The 17,301-nt window shown below is 42.4% G+C and overlaps 2 protein-coding genes across 13 annotated transcripts in view; one reads left to right on the plus strand and one right to left on the minus strand.

Annotated features, from left to right (window-relative positions):
- The window catches only part of LOC122976690 (R3H domain-containing protein 1-like), a 48,146-nt gene extending 33,081 nt beyond the window's left edge, over positions 1-15,065 (minus strand). For 3 of the 10 annotated variants that reach the window (XM_044345317.1, XM_044345311.1, XM_044345320.1), the window contains exons 1-2: positions 13,968-14,080; positions 4,421-4,580 (exon numbers count right to left, since the gene is read on the minus strand). The gene's annotated coding sequence lies outside the window, so the exon portion shown is untranslated. Of the gene's footprint in view, positions 1-4,420; positions 4,581-10,285; positions 10,432-13,790; positions 13,852-13,967; positions 14,082-14,972 lie in introns of those variants that run through there. The other 7 variants (XR_006401016.1, XM_044345316.1, XM_044345318.1 and 4 more) reach the window with 5 other exon arrangements.
- The window catches only part of zranb3 (zinc finger, RAN-binding domain containing 3), an 83,709-nt gene continuing 80,227 nt past the window's right edge, over positions 13,820-17,301 (plus strand). Inside the window, exons 1-2 of one of the 3 annotated variants that reach the window (XM_044345323.1) lie at positions 13,820-13,899; positions 16,334-16,536. In XM_044345323.1, the coding sequence (XP_044201258.1) occupies positions 16,391-16,536 (146 nt within the window). In that variant the 5' untranslated portion in view covers positions 13,820-13,899; positions 16,334-16,390. Of the gene's footprint in view, positions 13,900-14,450; positions 14,770-16,333; positions 16,537-17,301 lie in introns of those variants that run through there. The other 2 variants (XM_044345321.1, XM_044345322.1) reach the window with 2 other exon arrangements.

Below are 17,301 nucleotides of genomic sequence, written 5' to 3' on the forward strand. Positions count from 1 at the left end.
AGGTATACCAGCTATTTGTCTATAAAGTAATAAATAAAACTTACGTGTTGACTGTGGATCATTAGATCAGGCCCACAGCAAAACACCTGCTCTTCATTCACGGTGCGGTCCACATCTTTCTTTGAGGAGCGCTTAGTGAGGACTGTTTATTTTGTTGCAGTTTTTCTTGAAGGCATTGTTTTGAAAGAAAAAAGCTCCCATACTGCAGAAGTAAAAAGTGTGTAGAGTGCAGCTCTCCGCCAGGTCTGTACAGTCAAGATGGATGGATCATCACATATCGGGTATGGAACTAATCTGCAGATGCTCCAGTTCAAGATGAGACCAAACTTTTCTATGGATGTCAGTTTTTGAGCCATGACAAAGGCTGAAATGTGGCCTGTAACTGACTAGGTAAGCCTTTTAGTCTGGCTGATTGCTGGAAATGACTTTTTGGTTTGTTGTAACACATGCTGGAAAATGGTGAGGACTGCTGAAAAGAAAAAAGTGTGAGCTTCACAATAGACTCATAAGGAATCGTGTTATGAAACTGTTTTTAAGTTGTGAATCACCGCAACCACGAGAGGTCCTTGAGCACACAGTCATAAATGTGCACCAAAAATATTAGGCTGATGGGTCCATTAGTATGCGAGATTAGCTGAGGACAGATGCACACACACACACACACACACACACGCACGCACATGACCAAACACATGATCCCCTCCAGACTTACGCCTGGCAGAGATAATAACTGATTCGCCCCATGTGTGAAAGCACAATACACAAGGACCTATGTCGACAGTAAGGGTGGTTAGTGTGGTAAAACACAGGTCTGAGTAATAACATTAGTGACAGTGCCACATGGAGTTAAGCTACTGTTAATGTTATTAGTTACACCTGTGTTTGATGACTCAAAATGTCCGCGGTGAGAAAGGTCTTTGAAGCAGAAACAGAAACACAGAGGAGAGAGAGAGAGAGAGGCAGCCTGCGGTCATCAGTCACTACTTTCTGTCTGTGTCGTCTCACAGCTCTGCAGCTGCTCCGCCAGAGACAATGGACGTGATTGGACGAGACGCGGCGGGGCCGTTTGCTCCTGTGAACGGCTTTAGATTACATTGTCTTGTCTGTCTTCACTTAAGATCACAATAATAAAACTTTGACATTGACGTTTTGAGGGGTATGAAGGAGTTGCACCATGTTAAAGGATAGGCTAAAAAAAAAAAAGAAGCTTTTTTTCTATTTTTAACAGTGTAGATGCTCTAAAAAAAACAGCTTTGAGATCTGTAGTGTGCCTATCAGAGATGGCTTAATTTAAATTCTGATGGTGCAGACTGAACAGAGTAAAGGCAGTGCTGCAAGTCAGTACAGACATCAAGTAAATGCAACAGCTCTACTAACTCTACTACTGTCAATGTCTTTAGGTTACCTGGTGTCAAACATGTAAGACATGAAAATCCCTGGTGCGTTCCAGAGAAGACACAGATTTTGGTTTTTTCAATGTCTCTGGTTCAACTATTGTGCATGACACATGGGGAGTTTTTGGGATGACGTCAGCTTCACTTAAAAACCATAATTGTTCAAAATACAAGAACTTCAAACTGCTGCTGATCAGATAACATTAGTTGCTTTGCACCTTCGCAGGATATCTGTGTTATGCCGTGACCTCCCCGTGTTGAAGTCATGGTGCGAGTTCGTCCTGCTGATATGCCCTAATTATGTAGTCGGACCCCATGCAGTGAAACACACACACACACACACACACACAGACCCACACACATGCGTGCGTGCGTGAGGAGGGGCGGCAGACATCTGGTACATGAGAGCTATGATTAATAGGTTAATTAGAAATGGGCTCATCAAATTCACTTTGCACATCAAAACTGGATCCACACATGACAGCACTTACAGTGTTCTGTGCTTGAGCGTGTACGTGACCGGCTGCTTGCGTGTGTGTGTGTGTGTGTGTGTGTGTGTGTGTGTGTGTGTTCCAGTCTTTCAACCGTCAGCGGGGGCCCTCAACCTATTTGGCCTGCAGTGATGAGAGCTATTTTCCTATCTGATCGCTGAGCAGCAGCAAAGCGGCCGGCTGAAACTTGATTGTTTATCTCCGTCCCTAAAGAGCTGAGACAGCGAACGAGAGCCGCTCTCTTTAAAAAGGTGGCATCCAATTCCTCTGTGTCAGAGTAATTGACTGCTAGTGAGGTCCGCCGCTCTCCTGAGCATCTCTGCCAGGCAAATGTACCGCTAACCCGATGCTGTGCAGGGGCTAAGAGGTTAGCTAAGATTTTGCTGGGGCACTGGAGAGTCAAAATGTTGAATTTCAATGACCTGTCAGAGGTTTGACAAAAGCAACGCCGGCTGCTGCTTTACATTATTTTTACATTCTGAAGGAAAACAGCTTAATACTCCAGAGTGCTGTGCACGCCTTTGAATATTTAGTCTGTTGCTGACATTTTGATGAGTGAAGTCTCTTGAGTCGCCCTGTTGAAGATTTGCAATATTGGACAGATATTTTCAAGAGCCGGGCTTGTGATGGATAGCTATTTTGTCCCTCACCAAATAATTCATTCTTCCAAACACATTTTATCATGGGACGGGAGTGTTGGACTAAATTTGGTTTCAGACTTTGATGCATTTGAATTTCGCCGTCTCGTCTCTCACGGCTGAGGTAATTGCACTCTGTGCCTGTTTAGAATCCCTGATGTTTTCCCCTGCACAACTTATATGGATCATCATTTGATTCTTAGTGTTACATTAAGGAAACGTCTGGGAATTTAAGGAGCAGCAAATTGGTCCCTTATGAGTGAGACTGAAAACGGACATCACCATATTTTTTCGTATATAGAATTATGGCTCCCCTAATACTGCGGTGTCATATTACGGATAATCCACTCAATGTAATGACAGCTATTTGCCGTCATCAGCGGATGCAGCTGGAGCAGAAGGGAAAACTTTCTAACTCAATGTACAAACACTCTCATACGTGCTGCTGCATGTGGATGAAGTTCTGCTTTTTTAGCTGCTCCACAGATTTAACTTTATTTCAGGTTAACACGGTACAAAAGCTTTTTATTGAATTTGAGAATGACGTTAAGAGTTTCACTTAAGTTTGTTGAGGATAATATTTAAAGCTTTGCTTGCTCTGATTGAATTAACATTAGCAAAAGTGGAAAAAATTGAGCTTTTTAAGTGGTTAATTGCTTTACTGTCTGGTATCTATTTAAGAAAACAGCAGTTTGCAGTGAGTGAGTGCTTCATGTTACTACACTAGTCCTATGACTGAGTCTTCATGTTGTGGATTGTGGTGCATGTGTGAATGTGAGGCTCAGAAGAAAAGGTAGAGAAAGGAGTTAAAGCACATGTTTTTCCGGGTATAGCTTATTTTGGATGGACTCCTGGATTAGTATTTTACAGATAACATTTTACTTTTAGTAAGGTTTAAGATGCTTTTAAAGAATAAAGGCCCAAACTCACTGAAAGCATCTGATGCATGTTTTGAAGTACACCTACTGTTTTAAATGGCTGGTTTTACATTTTTCTGCAGTTGAAAAAGGGAGAGAGAGAGAAATAGCGCTGGTGAGCTGAGAGCACGAGCGAGTGAGTGAGAGAGAGAGAGACAGCGTGGTGGTGGAGTGAGGAGAAATATGTTGTTATTATTATGTTATTTTCTGATTGTTTCATGGTATTTACATTCTAAAGCAGGAATAAATAACCATCAAACACTCAGATGACTCTCAGTCTCATTTTCCTCCTCTGCATTTCTTATTTTCCTTCATTCATTAGTTCCATCTGACGCGGCTGTAACATTACATACAGAGAACAACAGGACAGACCTGTGTTGGTTCTGTGGTGTTGATCATTTCAAATCTGATGTCTGCGGTGCACCAATGGAGCATCAATTGACGAGTGTCAATTATTGCTTTCAGTGCAACGTTAGGACATGTTCTTTAATGTTTGACTGTATGTACTCTGGGTGTGTGATGTCTGAAAGTGATACATGTAATGAGATGCATATTTGATATCTTTAAATCATATTGGATATTTGGATACAAGACAGGAACAAACTATTGACTGCACTCTTTCACAACATTTATACTTAAACTGCAAACCTAATGGACTCTGCTATGTCTAAGAAATACATGACTTCCATATCTTACTCTGATCATGCGTCACACCTTCTAGGTTGTTAATTGTTTCAATCAAGGGTGAACAGTCTTAGAGTTGGACTGAAAAATACCATGACTAAATGTCTGAACTATATTTATCTAGGGTTGACCAACATTTCAATATAATCATCATCATGTCTGTCATATTGTAAATTGTAAATGAATATTTTATTGTAACAAATCAACAGAGACACTAATGTTGGGATAAATATCGAGACAGTAACATATTCCCTGACTGACTATTCTAGTTGAAGGATAACAAACGGGACACATACTTGTTGCGTAGCCGGTGGTGGTTGTGGCGAAGGAGGATGCTGCCGGTGAAGTCGATGAGGCTGAGCCTACGGATGCCATCTGAGACTTCTTTGCCCATGTCTGCTTCAGCTGCTCTGAACAGCGACCGGGGCCTCCGACACCCTCATGACCCCTGCTGACCTGCCGTCGAGAGAGGCGCAAGGTTAGTGTGGTGGTGCTAGGGTTGAGAGCGAGGATGGAAATTAGCACCAAATTTCATAAAGGAGAAAGCCGGAAAAGCACTTCTAACTTAATCTGACGGACTATTTGAACAATGCGGCGTTACATTACAGGTGTAAAGAGAGTGGCTGATGTCAGTACGCCTACGCAAGAGGAGACAAGTCACGGACCGAAAGTTAAAGGTGGTTTTTCAATGAGAAGTGAAGAAGAGATGACAGAGGGTTGTTACGTGACCGGCTAGTTTCAATGAGCACTCAGTCGATGTGTTTGCTCCCACTGTCGGCATAAGTAGGTGGCTATCAAGGTACGCGTGTATATGTGTGTGTGTGGTAGATTGTTATAGTTTGATTAAATCAGGGCTAAATGATTTTGAAAATATATCTAATTGCGATTATTTTGACTGATATTGCAACTGCGATATGATTTACGATATTAGAGGGAATGATCATTTTTACATCATTATTCTCATTTTCATTGAAAAACATATTAAAATGTTTATGGTGTGATTTCCGCAGGGATTTGCACCAAACAAAGATGTTTTCTTGTACGCCGGGACATCTCTGCAGCGTGACGACATTTAATTTAAAAATGCTATTTTGACACATTTCACCTTTAACAAACATTGTTCCCCCTGCGATTTGAAAATTGCAGCAGGCTGTATTGTGAAAAACATTCTGATTAATTGTTCAGTCCGGATCTACTAATGCACTGCTGTTTGGGTGTGTGTGCAAGGGAGAGAGAGAGAATTAAAAATGGATAACCATAAGTGAATAAATATTAAATGAATACTTTTTATTAATACCTTTTAATGGGAAAAATGTGTATTAGTTGTTTTGCTTTAATTTTTTGACATATGTTACACAAAATGATAGCTGATAAGAAAATATGAGTGTCTGCTAGAAGTTAGAATCCAGCAGCAGAAGCAGCTGCTGGAAGAAAAAGTTCATTTTCTACCACTGGTTGAGAGAGGTCAGAGGTTGGGGGTGGGGGGGGGGCAGCGGTGGGGACGCTGACACCGGGGGTCATACGGACTGACAGCAATCGGGATGTCAGCAACTCTGGGATATTTGTGTGTGTGTGTGTGTGTGTGTGTGGTAAAGTGAAAGTGTGGTGAGTGTGTATATCCGAGGCCTATGCGTGCCTGTGCGCCATAAATAATGGATGAGCACAGAGATGGGAGTGCGGCGGAGGCAACAGGAGAAGGCACCCCTGCCAACCTCGTAAAAACCAGGCATTAGGAATTCAGAGAGCGGCGGGGGGAAGATAGCATTTCTCAGCTGAAAATCCTCTGCCATTTGGTGGCACATAAATTTCAAAAATCGTATAGCATACAATCTCTTATTTTTTTCCTGAAAATTCCTTTCTAGCTGAACTACAGGGTGACACTGGTTAGGCAGGGTAGACATCTGAAAACGCCAAGTACAACAGAGCTGCAAAATATTGACATAATGGTAGAGAAAAAAAAAAGGGGAATCGTGATACAGTAAATTTGATTTTCAGCTTTATTACTAAAATCAGTTGAAATGCTGCCTCATCAGCTCCTGTATATTGTGAAAACGTGACATCAGTGTTCGACTTTATCGGCTGCAGTAGCTTCCGAATGAGGAGGATAAACGTCGGATTACTTGATTTCTTTCACAGCGATGTATATAACTGACCCTTGTCCATCGCCTCCCCGCATCTCTCTCTCACCCTCTCCCCCCCACCCTCCCCCCCCTCTACCCCTCCTCTAATCTCCGTCTCAGTGAGCGGGCAAAGCGCCACGCTGACTCTGGCACCCGACGGTGCCAAGGCCTGGCTGCTGCTGCTCCCAACATGGTCTTGGTGCGACCCCCGGCCATGCCAGCTCAAAAAGGTCAAGTGGAATCCCTCCTCGCTCTGTAATCTTCCTTCTCATGACACCTCAGCCCGCGGCCAGAGCTGCAGACGGAGGTGATGATGGGTGACGTGCCTCGCAGGGCCGCAGATACTTAATGCTTAATGAGCGACCTAAACACCGCCGCTGCGGCTTTTTAGTGGGAATACAATATAAGACTCCGCAGCTGCTTAACGCTCCTGTTGTTTGCTGTTAGAAATGTCATCTCGTACACATCTCACATATTAAGTGAATAAAAAGGGAAATTAGCTTTCCTAATGATCATTTTAGCATATTTATGAGGAAGATGTTCACTTCTCTTTCTCCCTGCCATTAGCAAAACGGACAAGTGTGACGCCCGAGGTAGGATCATCAACATTGACGTCATTTATATGATTACTCATATCTGGAAAATCTAGTGGATGCGGTTTGAAGCCAGGTAATCTGTTACATTGGCCATCTTTAAAAAGAATCACCTCCTTCCTCCTGAATGACCAAAATCTTTTCCCCTCTTGTTGCCAGATGCTTTTATCTTTGCCCTTCTGCTGTTCTTTTTCGGCTCTTATCTCTTTCTAAAAGCACTCAGCACTTTTTTTTTTTATTGCGTGGTTATTCTAGTGTGACAGGAGCATCACCTTGTGTGCTGCGGCTCTGGATTTTGCCCTTCTTGCTCATATTTGCTGGCAGAAGTAGTGTCGAATCAAGTCGGCTAAAAGTCTGAAAATGGGCAACGTAGAGCCTCCTCTGTAATTCAGTCCTGCAGCTATGAGACACACACACATACACGCACACACACTCACGCTGAGTGTAAAAGTTGCTCTGACAGCGGTGCGGCTGAAGCTGGCCGTGGGCACTCCAGGTTTTTATGACCGGGGCTGCTGAGCGGACAGTGCAGCGGACAGCTTAGCTGGCTGGCTTCGGAACTTCACACTGAGCCTGTGTGTGTGTGTGTGTGTGTGTGTGTGTGTGTGTGTGTGTGTGTGTGTGTGCGCAGGATGGCAGAGACAGGCTTATGCATGCTAATTGAGCAAACAATGCATACCACCCCAAAAAAAAAAAAAAAGAAAGAAAAAATGTTTTGACAGACACGGACAGAGGGAAACATCGGCGTTTGATAGGTGCACCCTTGCACAGCAAAAAAAAACACACACACACACACACACACTCTCTCTCATGCAGCAGTGAACTTGTAGAGATGCTCCGCCTGCCTGTGCGTCCTCCGGTATTGTGCTGTAGCTGACAGGGAGTGGTTCATTGGTATTACAGTCGCCGCAGAGCGCAGCAACCTTACAGAGGCTCCCTCAGGCATCGTTCAGTGTCACGCCGCCCCCTTCACACCACCTTTATCGCCGTGCCCGATGGCACAGCAGCAGCCTCGCACAAATCACACAAGTGCACGGATGCATCGGATCTGCTCATCTGCACGCAAACGCATGAACGTATTAAAATGCGGATGATTTAGAATGCTGGCAACATCGAATTTAAGCAGAAATGTTTATGTCAAAGATGCCAATAAAATCTAAAAAAAATCATCAAGACTAATAGCTGGAGAGCCACACATGCACACACTCTGCTCTGCACATGTATTCTTCAATTCTTCAACATATATTCTTAGAAATTAATTCTTGAAAAAAAGCCACGGCGGGGTCATGAGGGTGGCCGTCGACTGAGCCGAGTTAATCACACACCAGGCTCTTGACGGACCGCTCTCACTGAAAATTATGTTGGATGGCAAGCTAATGAGAAATTTCTCAATCACTGTGAAGCGCATAAGAGCCTGCTGGTGAGGGTGCGCATACACAGGAACAGACGAGCACTCCAGTATACTTATTTTCTTTCTCCTTCACACAGGCACAAACACACACACATATACACACACGCACACAACTGCCTCTCTCTCTTGCAAAGGCTGACCTTTCTCTCCCACACCTCCGCTCTGCTCTGCTCTGTTCTGCTCTGCTCTGCGTGGATCAGAGCTCTTGTCTGGGCTATAAACCAGCTCACCTGGAGGTGAAGGACCCTCAATCCCTCCCTCTATGCGCTATACTCCATCCCTGGCTCTATTCTCAGTACAGAATAAGGAGATGAGTCAAACGCAGGCGGAAAAGAACAAGCCATCACCTTTCAGAAGCTTCGGTGAGATCACTAGGAAAATCCGGTGATGATTTCGAAGCCAAAAAAAAAAAAAAAAGTAGCGGCATCTTTCATGCATGCAGTCACAGATTACGCGTGAAAAAAAAAAAGGGAAAAAAGATTCATCCTTTATTGCCGCTGATGAGCTTTTACAAGTGTCACATAAAAAGGACAACGGTAGGATTGCTGCCAAACAGCTGGGATATTGTCTGCAGAGATGTAGAATACTAAACAGAGCTGTAATCAGTGGAGCATTGTGAGAAAAAAACGCACAGACACACAAACACAAAGGTCTGTTGGCTACAGCTTTATGTCACCTCGATCACTTCCCCTCAACCCCCTTCCCAAAAAAAATCTTGAATGATTTCTAAAATTTCAACACAACAAACCAAACAGCCAAACATTGCTTACTTCCAAACAAACCAACAAAAAAAAAAAAAAGACGGATTCATTCATTCATTGAGTCGGCTTCAGCTGAGTGCAGGACGTGCACTCCGGCTAATAAAATCAAGCATCAAATAAACAGCTAATAAGGTTACTAATGCTGGTTTGCACTCATGGCGCTGCAATAAAATTGATTTCAGTGTTTCGCTTAACCGAGTAACTAATCTCCCATTTTCTAGCCATTTCTGCTAATTGCAAAGCAAGGAAAGCACTGACAGGGGAGCTATATAATTGGACCAGAAAACGATTAGTGTAAAGCTTATGAAATTATATCACTTTCATACACTGTTTGCCTCAATTTTCGGGGCGGCTGTGGCTGTGTCAGTTTAAGGAACTGCCTGTAATAGCTCCGACTGAATTAACAAAAAAAACATAAACAGGCACAAATAAGCCTCTAATTGCGCTGCTCGCTCTGCCTCCAGGTCGCATTTGGCGTGCAAGCGCGGTACGGCGCAGCCAGCCAGCATTAATAAATTAAATCTACAGCGGAGCATGTAGGTAATCCATTACCTATCCCATAGGAAAGCTTTCAGGGAATATCAATCTAAGCAATTAGGAGAAACAATAAACAGGAAATTAACATGCAAGTCTAGCAGTTTTAGTCTATGGAGCCTTATGAGAGAGGAATAACTTAAAAAGTCCGACAGTCATTAAAAGTCCATTTGCAGACAACACCTGCAGAACAAACAGGGGAAAACAGTGGAGACGGAGGATGAGCTTGGCTGGAGAACAATGCAGAGCGAAGCCTCTTATTGGCTGATCTTGGTTAATTATCCTCGTAATGAAAAGCAGAGGCAGCGCTGGTAACTAGTGAGGAGATTGGGAGCTTTGGCTCAGCTCACTGAGGAACACACAGCACTGACAGCATACCAAATCTCGTGTTGCGCTTAGTTTAACAAGCCAGAGGAAAAAGACAGCACACTCTCGCTTGCTGACCTGCAGCGACACAATAAGAAAAGAAGCAGAAGGAAGCTTGCGCTAAAGAGATTTTTTCACGGATGGATGATGATGTTGGTTTTTAAACCGCATTAATTAGAACATGAGTCCGACCTTATGTGGCAATAAATAGCAGAAAACAACAGCCTCAAAGACACATGACAAAGAAAAGCAGAACAAAATAAACTACAAAGAACAAGAACAGGAAACCAGACAAAAAAAAAAAAGACAAATGAGAAAAGGCATGTGAGATCAATGCCTGCTCACTAAGAAAGTGGCTGGAAGCTGCAGGACCTACCTGCCCGGCAGCTCTGCCCTCCATCCCTTCTGCTACTCGACCGTTTAGTTTCCATTGTACAGGAGGCACAATTTGCTGGAGAGGAGGCTGGAGTCGCCTCCCAGCTCGCTCCTCGGCAGCTGCCTGCTGCCTCCTGCACACTCGCTCGACTGAGTGAGAGTGGAAGACCGGGAGAGGGGAGTGTAAAAGGGAATGGGCGAGAGAGAGTGGGTGTCACAAAGAGAGAGAGAGAGAGAGAGAGAGAGAGAGAGAGAGAGAGGGAGGGAGAGTGCCTTGTGAGCACAAGTCTACCTGCCACAACCCATCAAGCCAGCCAGCCTTGGAGACAGCGCCAAATCAACAGCTGGCCCCTGTGTGATGTCAGAGCCTCGACAGCCAGTCACAGCAGCCGAGGCCGGCCGGCGCTACGGAGCGCTGACTGAACCAAAGTCACCGGCTAAATGGGGCTCTTCATTAGCTACTCTGCTTTAGGATGGAGGCGGGGGTAAGAGGAGGAGGAGGAGGAAAGGGCAGTCAGGGACATGGGATAGATAGAATGAGATCGAGAGGAAGAGCAGAGGAAGATGAGAAAACGGGAGGGTGGGAGGTAGAGCGCTGAGAGAGAAAAGACCAAGAAAGGAGCACAGAGGAGGTGGAGGGAAAAAAAAAAAAAAAAAAAAGGGGGAGCGAAGGAGAAAGGGAGAAGACAGGGGAGGAGGAGAGGATAAGGGGACAGGAGCGACGTTGTCTGTGGCCACCTAGGTGCTCAAAGACCAGGTGGAGAGTCGATGGGGAGGCGTTGGCCGCTGAGAGGCCGAGCTGTTCACTGGGCTACCTTCCCATTAAAGCTGGCACCCTGCTTTCCAACACAAGAAGACAAGGCTACGGCTAATCCCACAGACTCAGAGAAAGCCACCACCTGAAATACCACCCAATACTGAAGCAGAGAAGAGAAACGCGGTAATAAAAAACAATCTGCTTCAGGCGAAAATCTAAGATAAGCTTATTTGTGGATCAGCTGGAAAACAATACAGTGACTGTGTAAAGGAGAAGAGCAGCTGCTTGTGCATGATCAAACCACACCCCTAACCTCCCTCCATTTCATCTAAATCTGCCTTTCGTGACTTTAGAGGATTTAACGGGGAAAAACAATAAGATCATAGCTTCCACCAGTAGTCACTTGGCTTGTTTATTTCATTATAAGATCAAGTAGTCTGCCTTCTCTGTAAACGCAGAGGAGATAGGATTGATAATTGAGCTCTGGGAAAAAAAAACAAAACAAAAAAAAAAACATCTTTCATCATTAAGTGACTGACAGCCTGTCAAAAGACTTAGGAAGTCACAAACGGGTCCTGTGTGCAGTCGAAGTCTAGACTGCCATAATGTGATTGTTTTTGTCCTTTCAGTCACTCAGACTTTAACAGCAAACACAGTGGGTGGAAAAGTTCCTGCTGTCACTTAGCAACCAACACGAGGCTGCGACAACCGATCCGATCCAATCCTGCCTCATAATTGTACCATTCGTTATGCCAGGTCTCTGAAGAATTTATTATTGTGCTTCCTTAATCCCATGAAAAGGTCACCAATTGAACAAACAATTTATGGATAGGCGGTTGAATTATTTAATGGCCCAGACCAAATATTATAGGAAAGAGAGATTTCCCCTCGGAAGGCGATGAATTATTTAGCCATTGGGCCACATCGTTTGAGAAAGCTATTACACAGCATCCTCAACCTCAATATTGGATAATGTCATCAGCCAAAATACGCCCTAACCTGCGTAATGAATGGTCAACAGAGTAGCGGCTACAGTGGCTTGAAAATCCCAGGGTGAAACAGTTTTAGCAAACAATTATTAGCATTTATTTTAAAGCCTACAGAGTGTAGACATTCACAATCAAGCTTTTTCCAGGACCGGTGGCTCACCCAGCAGGTAAAAACAGATGTTAATATTTATCCGCAATAACCGTTTCGCTCTAATGTGTGCACAACCTGATCGAGGACATCTAAATCAGTGTACACACACACAAAAAAAACCCCTAAATATATTCACAGTTCCCTAGCGAGGTATGTTACAGTACACACAAAACACTGGGTATGTTGCTGGCCAGTTGTCAGCCCTGTAGAGATTAACACATCGTCTCCACTCTGTAAAAAAAAAAAAAAAAAAAAAAAAAAAGACAACAGCAGCCGCAGGGACTGAACCAGCATCCACTCTCTCCACCCACCAGGCTCCGCTGATACCTTAATGAAAATGATACTATCATGATGCTGAGCCTCAGTGGCGGCAACTTGTAAGGTTTAACTTCCATCTCTGGTTGTCTCTAACAAATCTGCGAGGCAATATTTGTCTGGTTATGTGCATCTGCATTATAGTGGGTATGGGTTACTCATTAAACATGTATGAAAATGAGTTATTTCATGTGTGATCTATGGCTTATTACCGACGTAAATCTAGATCGAGTCAGGTTTTACTATCTATTATTATCTCTATGACAACAGGAATAGGGTTGTCCTAAACTGCTGCATATATGAATGTTGAAAAAAAAACATTAAAGGGTCTTTTTAGATCAATTTATCAACACTTAACGTTAAATCATGAGAATCTCAGAAATACTTGTGGTTAATTACGTGCAGGGTTAGACATCATTCATTGCATATTTACTATTAATTTGAATGTGTAATGAGGTTTATGCATTAGAGAACTAATGTGGCTGACAGTGGTGCATTTTAATGGTCGGTTCAAGTGCTACATTAACATTACTCTGCCCTAATTGCTCAAACTAAAACTCTCTGGCTTGCTTCTGTGGTACGTTTGAGTCACCTGCCTAACGTTATATATCATTTATTAATATGTAGGATTGATTTATGAGCGTGTATTGTGTTTTTCTATGCTCCCCCATCATTGTCAGTGACTCCCACAAGCATAAAACACCATGATACATGTTATGGCATAGCAAAGGCTGTGGTGGATTAAAAGAAAATGTATACATATGTTCAGATTAATCATTCAGAGCAGTACAACTTACTAAACACAAACGTTATTTCTCGACACTTTGTGCTTCGAAGCAACCCGTCAAACCAGACTTCATGTAAATTTTGTCAATTTAATGTTTGCATCGTATCGGCAAAACTACAAACAGCGGACAACATGTAACATAACAATCAGATAGATGATACATGTATCTACAATTCGGCTAATAAGACATTTAAACAAGCAGCGCAGCAATTCAATTAAAGCTCAGTTTATTGAGGCGGCTAACAGTTAGCGTTCACCTTAATACACACTGTTCTTTGCCGCATATCTTGTTGGGAGAGGAACAGTCCAACCAGGCCTCAAAGTTATTGAATTAAGCTGTATTATTAAAATAAGTGTTGCTTGGTTTATCAGACTAACGCCGAAAACACGTACGGTCGCTTACAATTTGGACACGGTGTTAGCTTGCGAGGTGTGTGTAACTCTGATATACATAATGAGACACATTTGGCGTTGGATCGTGTCGGGGCTAAAGCTAACGGTTATTACCTGGCGCTGTGTTGAAAACGGGCAAACACCGGCGCCCTGAGCTGTCACGCACCAGCGAGAAGAGACGTGTTTACTGCCGCCAACTAGCTCGTGTTACATGAACTATCAGGTTAACATTTGTTCTGTTTTTTTTTTTTTTAGCAAACCGGTAACTGCAGATATCTAACGTTGCCTTACCGCTTTGGTTTACAACCGTTGTCTCTACCGAGGGTGAAGTAGCGTTTGTGGCGGAGTGAGAATGACCGAGAGGTAGCAGCAGGCTGGGAGAGAGTGCGTCAACTCCTCAGTTCCGGTGTTACACCGTATTTGGTGACCCATCAGAATCTGTGACCTGCGGTGTTGGAAAAGTACTCAGCTCATTTACTTAAGTATCTGATATATTAATTAAATTTAACAAAGTACATCATTAATACTGATGAGTCAATGCATAAGCAGCATTTTAATATATCAGTCACAGCCTGATTTTCTGCAAAATTATCACTTTAAGTAAATTTAGCTGTTAATACTCCTATGCTTTACTTATGTAGGTTTTTAAATGCATGATTTTTACTTGTAATAAATTGTTTTTTATTGTAGTAATGATGGGGTTCTTTTACTTAAGTAAAGGATGTGAGTACTTCTTCAACACTGCAGGTCACCGAATCCGATGGGTCACCAAATACGCTGTAACACCGGCACGTAGGGTGTTGAAAATAATTCACGTCGTGTCGTTGCCGGAGTGTTTTTTTTAGGTTAGCACGCAGTTTCTCTTAACATATGAATAATTTGTGTTACATATCCTTTAAATGCTGATGTTAAGATGAAATGTGGTTAGATTATGAAGTGGCCAGAAAGTTGCATTCATCGATGACAGCGTGCTGCGGATGACTGGTGATATAAATCGAGTGTACCTTAAATTTGCCGCGAAAATTTCCAGTGATTCAGCTCAGTCTGCTGTCTCATCGGGTAGGAAAACTACTCATACACAAACAAAAATAAGGTTGGTCGTTTTATTTAGCTAAAACGTACATGTTTGACCAAGAGAGTATACTACTACTACTATTACTACTACACTAGTCTACTTATCACGATATCATAGCGAAGCAGTATTTGGCTACATCATCTCTGCCTAGGGAAGCGAATTGTAATGTTACATGCAAACATACAAACATTAAATTGAATATTCATGTTATGTTAGCTTACTAGTTCTTCTTTTTCCCTCTTCTTCTTATGCTTCTTCTTCTTCTTCTTTGGTTTTACTGGCGGACTGCAGACCAACGTTAAAGGTGCATGCCGCCACCTACTGTAATATAATGACTTTAAACAACAAAAACTAAAAAAAAAAAACTTTATAAAGAAGTTATATTATGCATATTAATTCTTCTTCCTCCTCTTCTTCTTAGTTTTTAGTGACGGTTGACGTCCAAAATGTTGAATTACCGCCATCTACTGGATTTAAACTTAACTCTCCACTGACAAAATACAATAATAACCCCTTCCCACCCATTTCCCACTCTGCTCTAAATTCTCCATTTTTCAGATGTTTGAGAGAAACTAAAAGCCTCTCTCAACAGACGCTGCACATCTTCTCCAGAAACTCTCACAACACCCTGAAATTTCCTTGCTGCATCTACAATTATGTCCATTGTCTCAGATTGCTAGTTTTTCCACTCAGTACCAGTATCAAATGTGACATGTTAAAATGTTCTACCGGTCTTAATATTCCAAATAAAACAGCTAATTAGCTGCCATTGCCTAAGCACAGTGGTGCTTTCATTTCTGTAGGAAAATCTCAGTACTTGCCATTTATGTAGCTGTCTCTACTAAAGAGCCAACATGCACATATTGTGATTGTCTAAAGATACTACATCCATACTTCTGTAGTTATTAGTATTAACTATACATTTGTTCTAAGCATATTAAATTGTTTATCTGACTGTTATACACCCCTAACCTGCCAACTTCTTCTGCAGTCCATTAATATATCACTGATGAAGTTCCAGACTTTATAACACCAATTATACAATAATAAACACTGATGCAATATATGCCCTTATCTATAAACACAACTAACTCTCTACCTTCTATCTGGACAACACTTTCATTATGAGAAGCTTTTTGTTTTTCAGACACAATAATCATTTTGTGCACATGTACACTCACCAATAGCAGTGATTACATCTTCCTGGACTAACCAGAACAGTGTCAGGTGAAGTAACACAAAGAAGGTGCTGTTACTGTAAGTGGAGGCGGCTGATATAGGCAACTTTTACCATCTCATCTAAAATTCTGACTCTTATTTGTCCGCTAAGCTGGGTCATCCATCTTTGATGCAGCTTCTAATCATGGTATTCCTGTCACTGCCGGTACGCAGCAGAGAAAAGCTACTCAGCATTATTATAAAACATTAAAACAGCTATTAATATGCTAAACTTTAGTGCTCTTTAATGTCTAATAGAGGCGGTAGTGAATATTCAGTATTCAGACTAAACCTAACCTACATAGGGGCACATTCACATGTACTTTTTTTTTTTAACACTGTTTTTTTTTTTTTTTTCTCTCAGCCTAAAATCAGATCCGGCTGACTGAGCAAGGACCAAGAAACTGATGAGGACTTACTAATGGAAATGGATGGTAATGGCCTACAGACCTCTCACTGTGATACAAGATGGTCACAGCAACTGTCAGGCCTTCCTCACAAGCTCCTGCAGCGCCTGATGCCTTTCCAGAGGGAGGGAGTGGAGTTCGCTTTATCAAAGAATGGACGGTAAGCAGCGCTGCCGATCAGGCCGTTACATCACGGCTTTGTGGGGTGTCAGTTAATGAGCAGTTTTCTTTTAAAGTTTTCTTTTTTGTGTGTGTGTTAAGGAACATCCCTGTCATTGGCACAGCATTCAGAAATACAATATTAAAGGTCAGCTTGCTTCTTTTTTTGCAAAGGGAATAATAACATCAAATCTGTCAACTAAATGTAGACGTACAATGCAGTCCCACTCTGGGTGTGTGTCATCCTGTTTTTGCAGCCCAACCCCTCCACTCCACCTCTGCAGTGTGTAAATATTGATTTATTGCTTTGAGGATGTTTTCGACTCAAATGTATTGTCTGAGCAGTTCATGGAAGAATTCAAGCAGCTTCTTAAATCAAAACACCAATTATAAGGAGAGGGAAGGTGTTTTAAAAATGTAAACTTAAAGGTACCCCGTGGAGTTTTCGACCACTGTGTGTTAGCATAGCCCGTGCTAGGAGATGTAGCATTGCACCATAGACAATGTAAAACTGGGTTCTGCTAATGTTTTATGATGAAAGATGTACATTTAACACGTTTATTAGGCCTCAAGGATACCCACAATGCATTTAGGTGGGAAACAGTGAATGTAGACATAACAAAAAACATTTCACAGGGTATCTTTAAATAGATAAAATGCCTTTCTGTACTCCAACCCACCCAGTGTGCTGCAGTACTAAATGATATTGAAGAGATAAGAAGTTCTTTTGGTCACTTCTTTGTTTTGCTTTTTCCCCTTCTGATAA

This window comes from Thunnus albacares, chromosome 24 (genome assembly GCF_914725855.1).
Source record: "Thunnus albacares chromosome 24, fThuAlb1.1, whole genome shotgun sequence".
NCBI lineage: Eukaryota > Metazoa > Chordata > Actinopteri > Scombriformes > Scombridae > Thunnus > Thunnus albacares.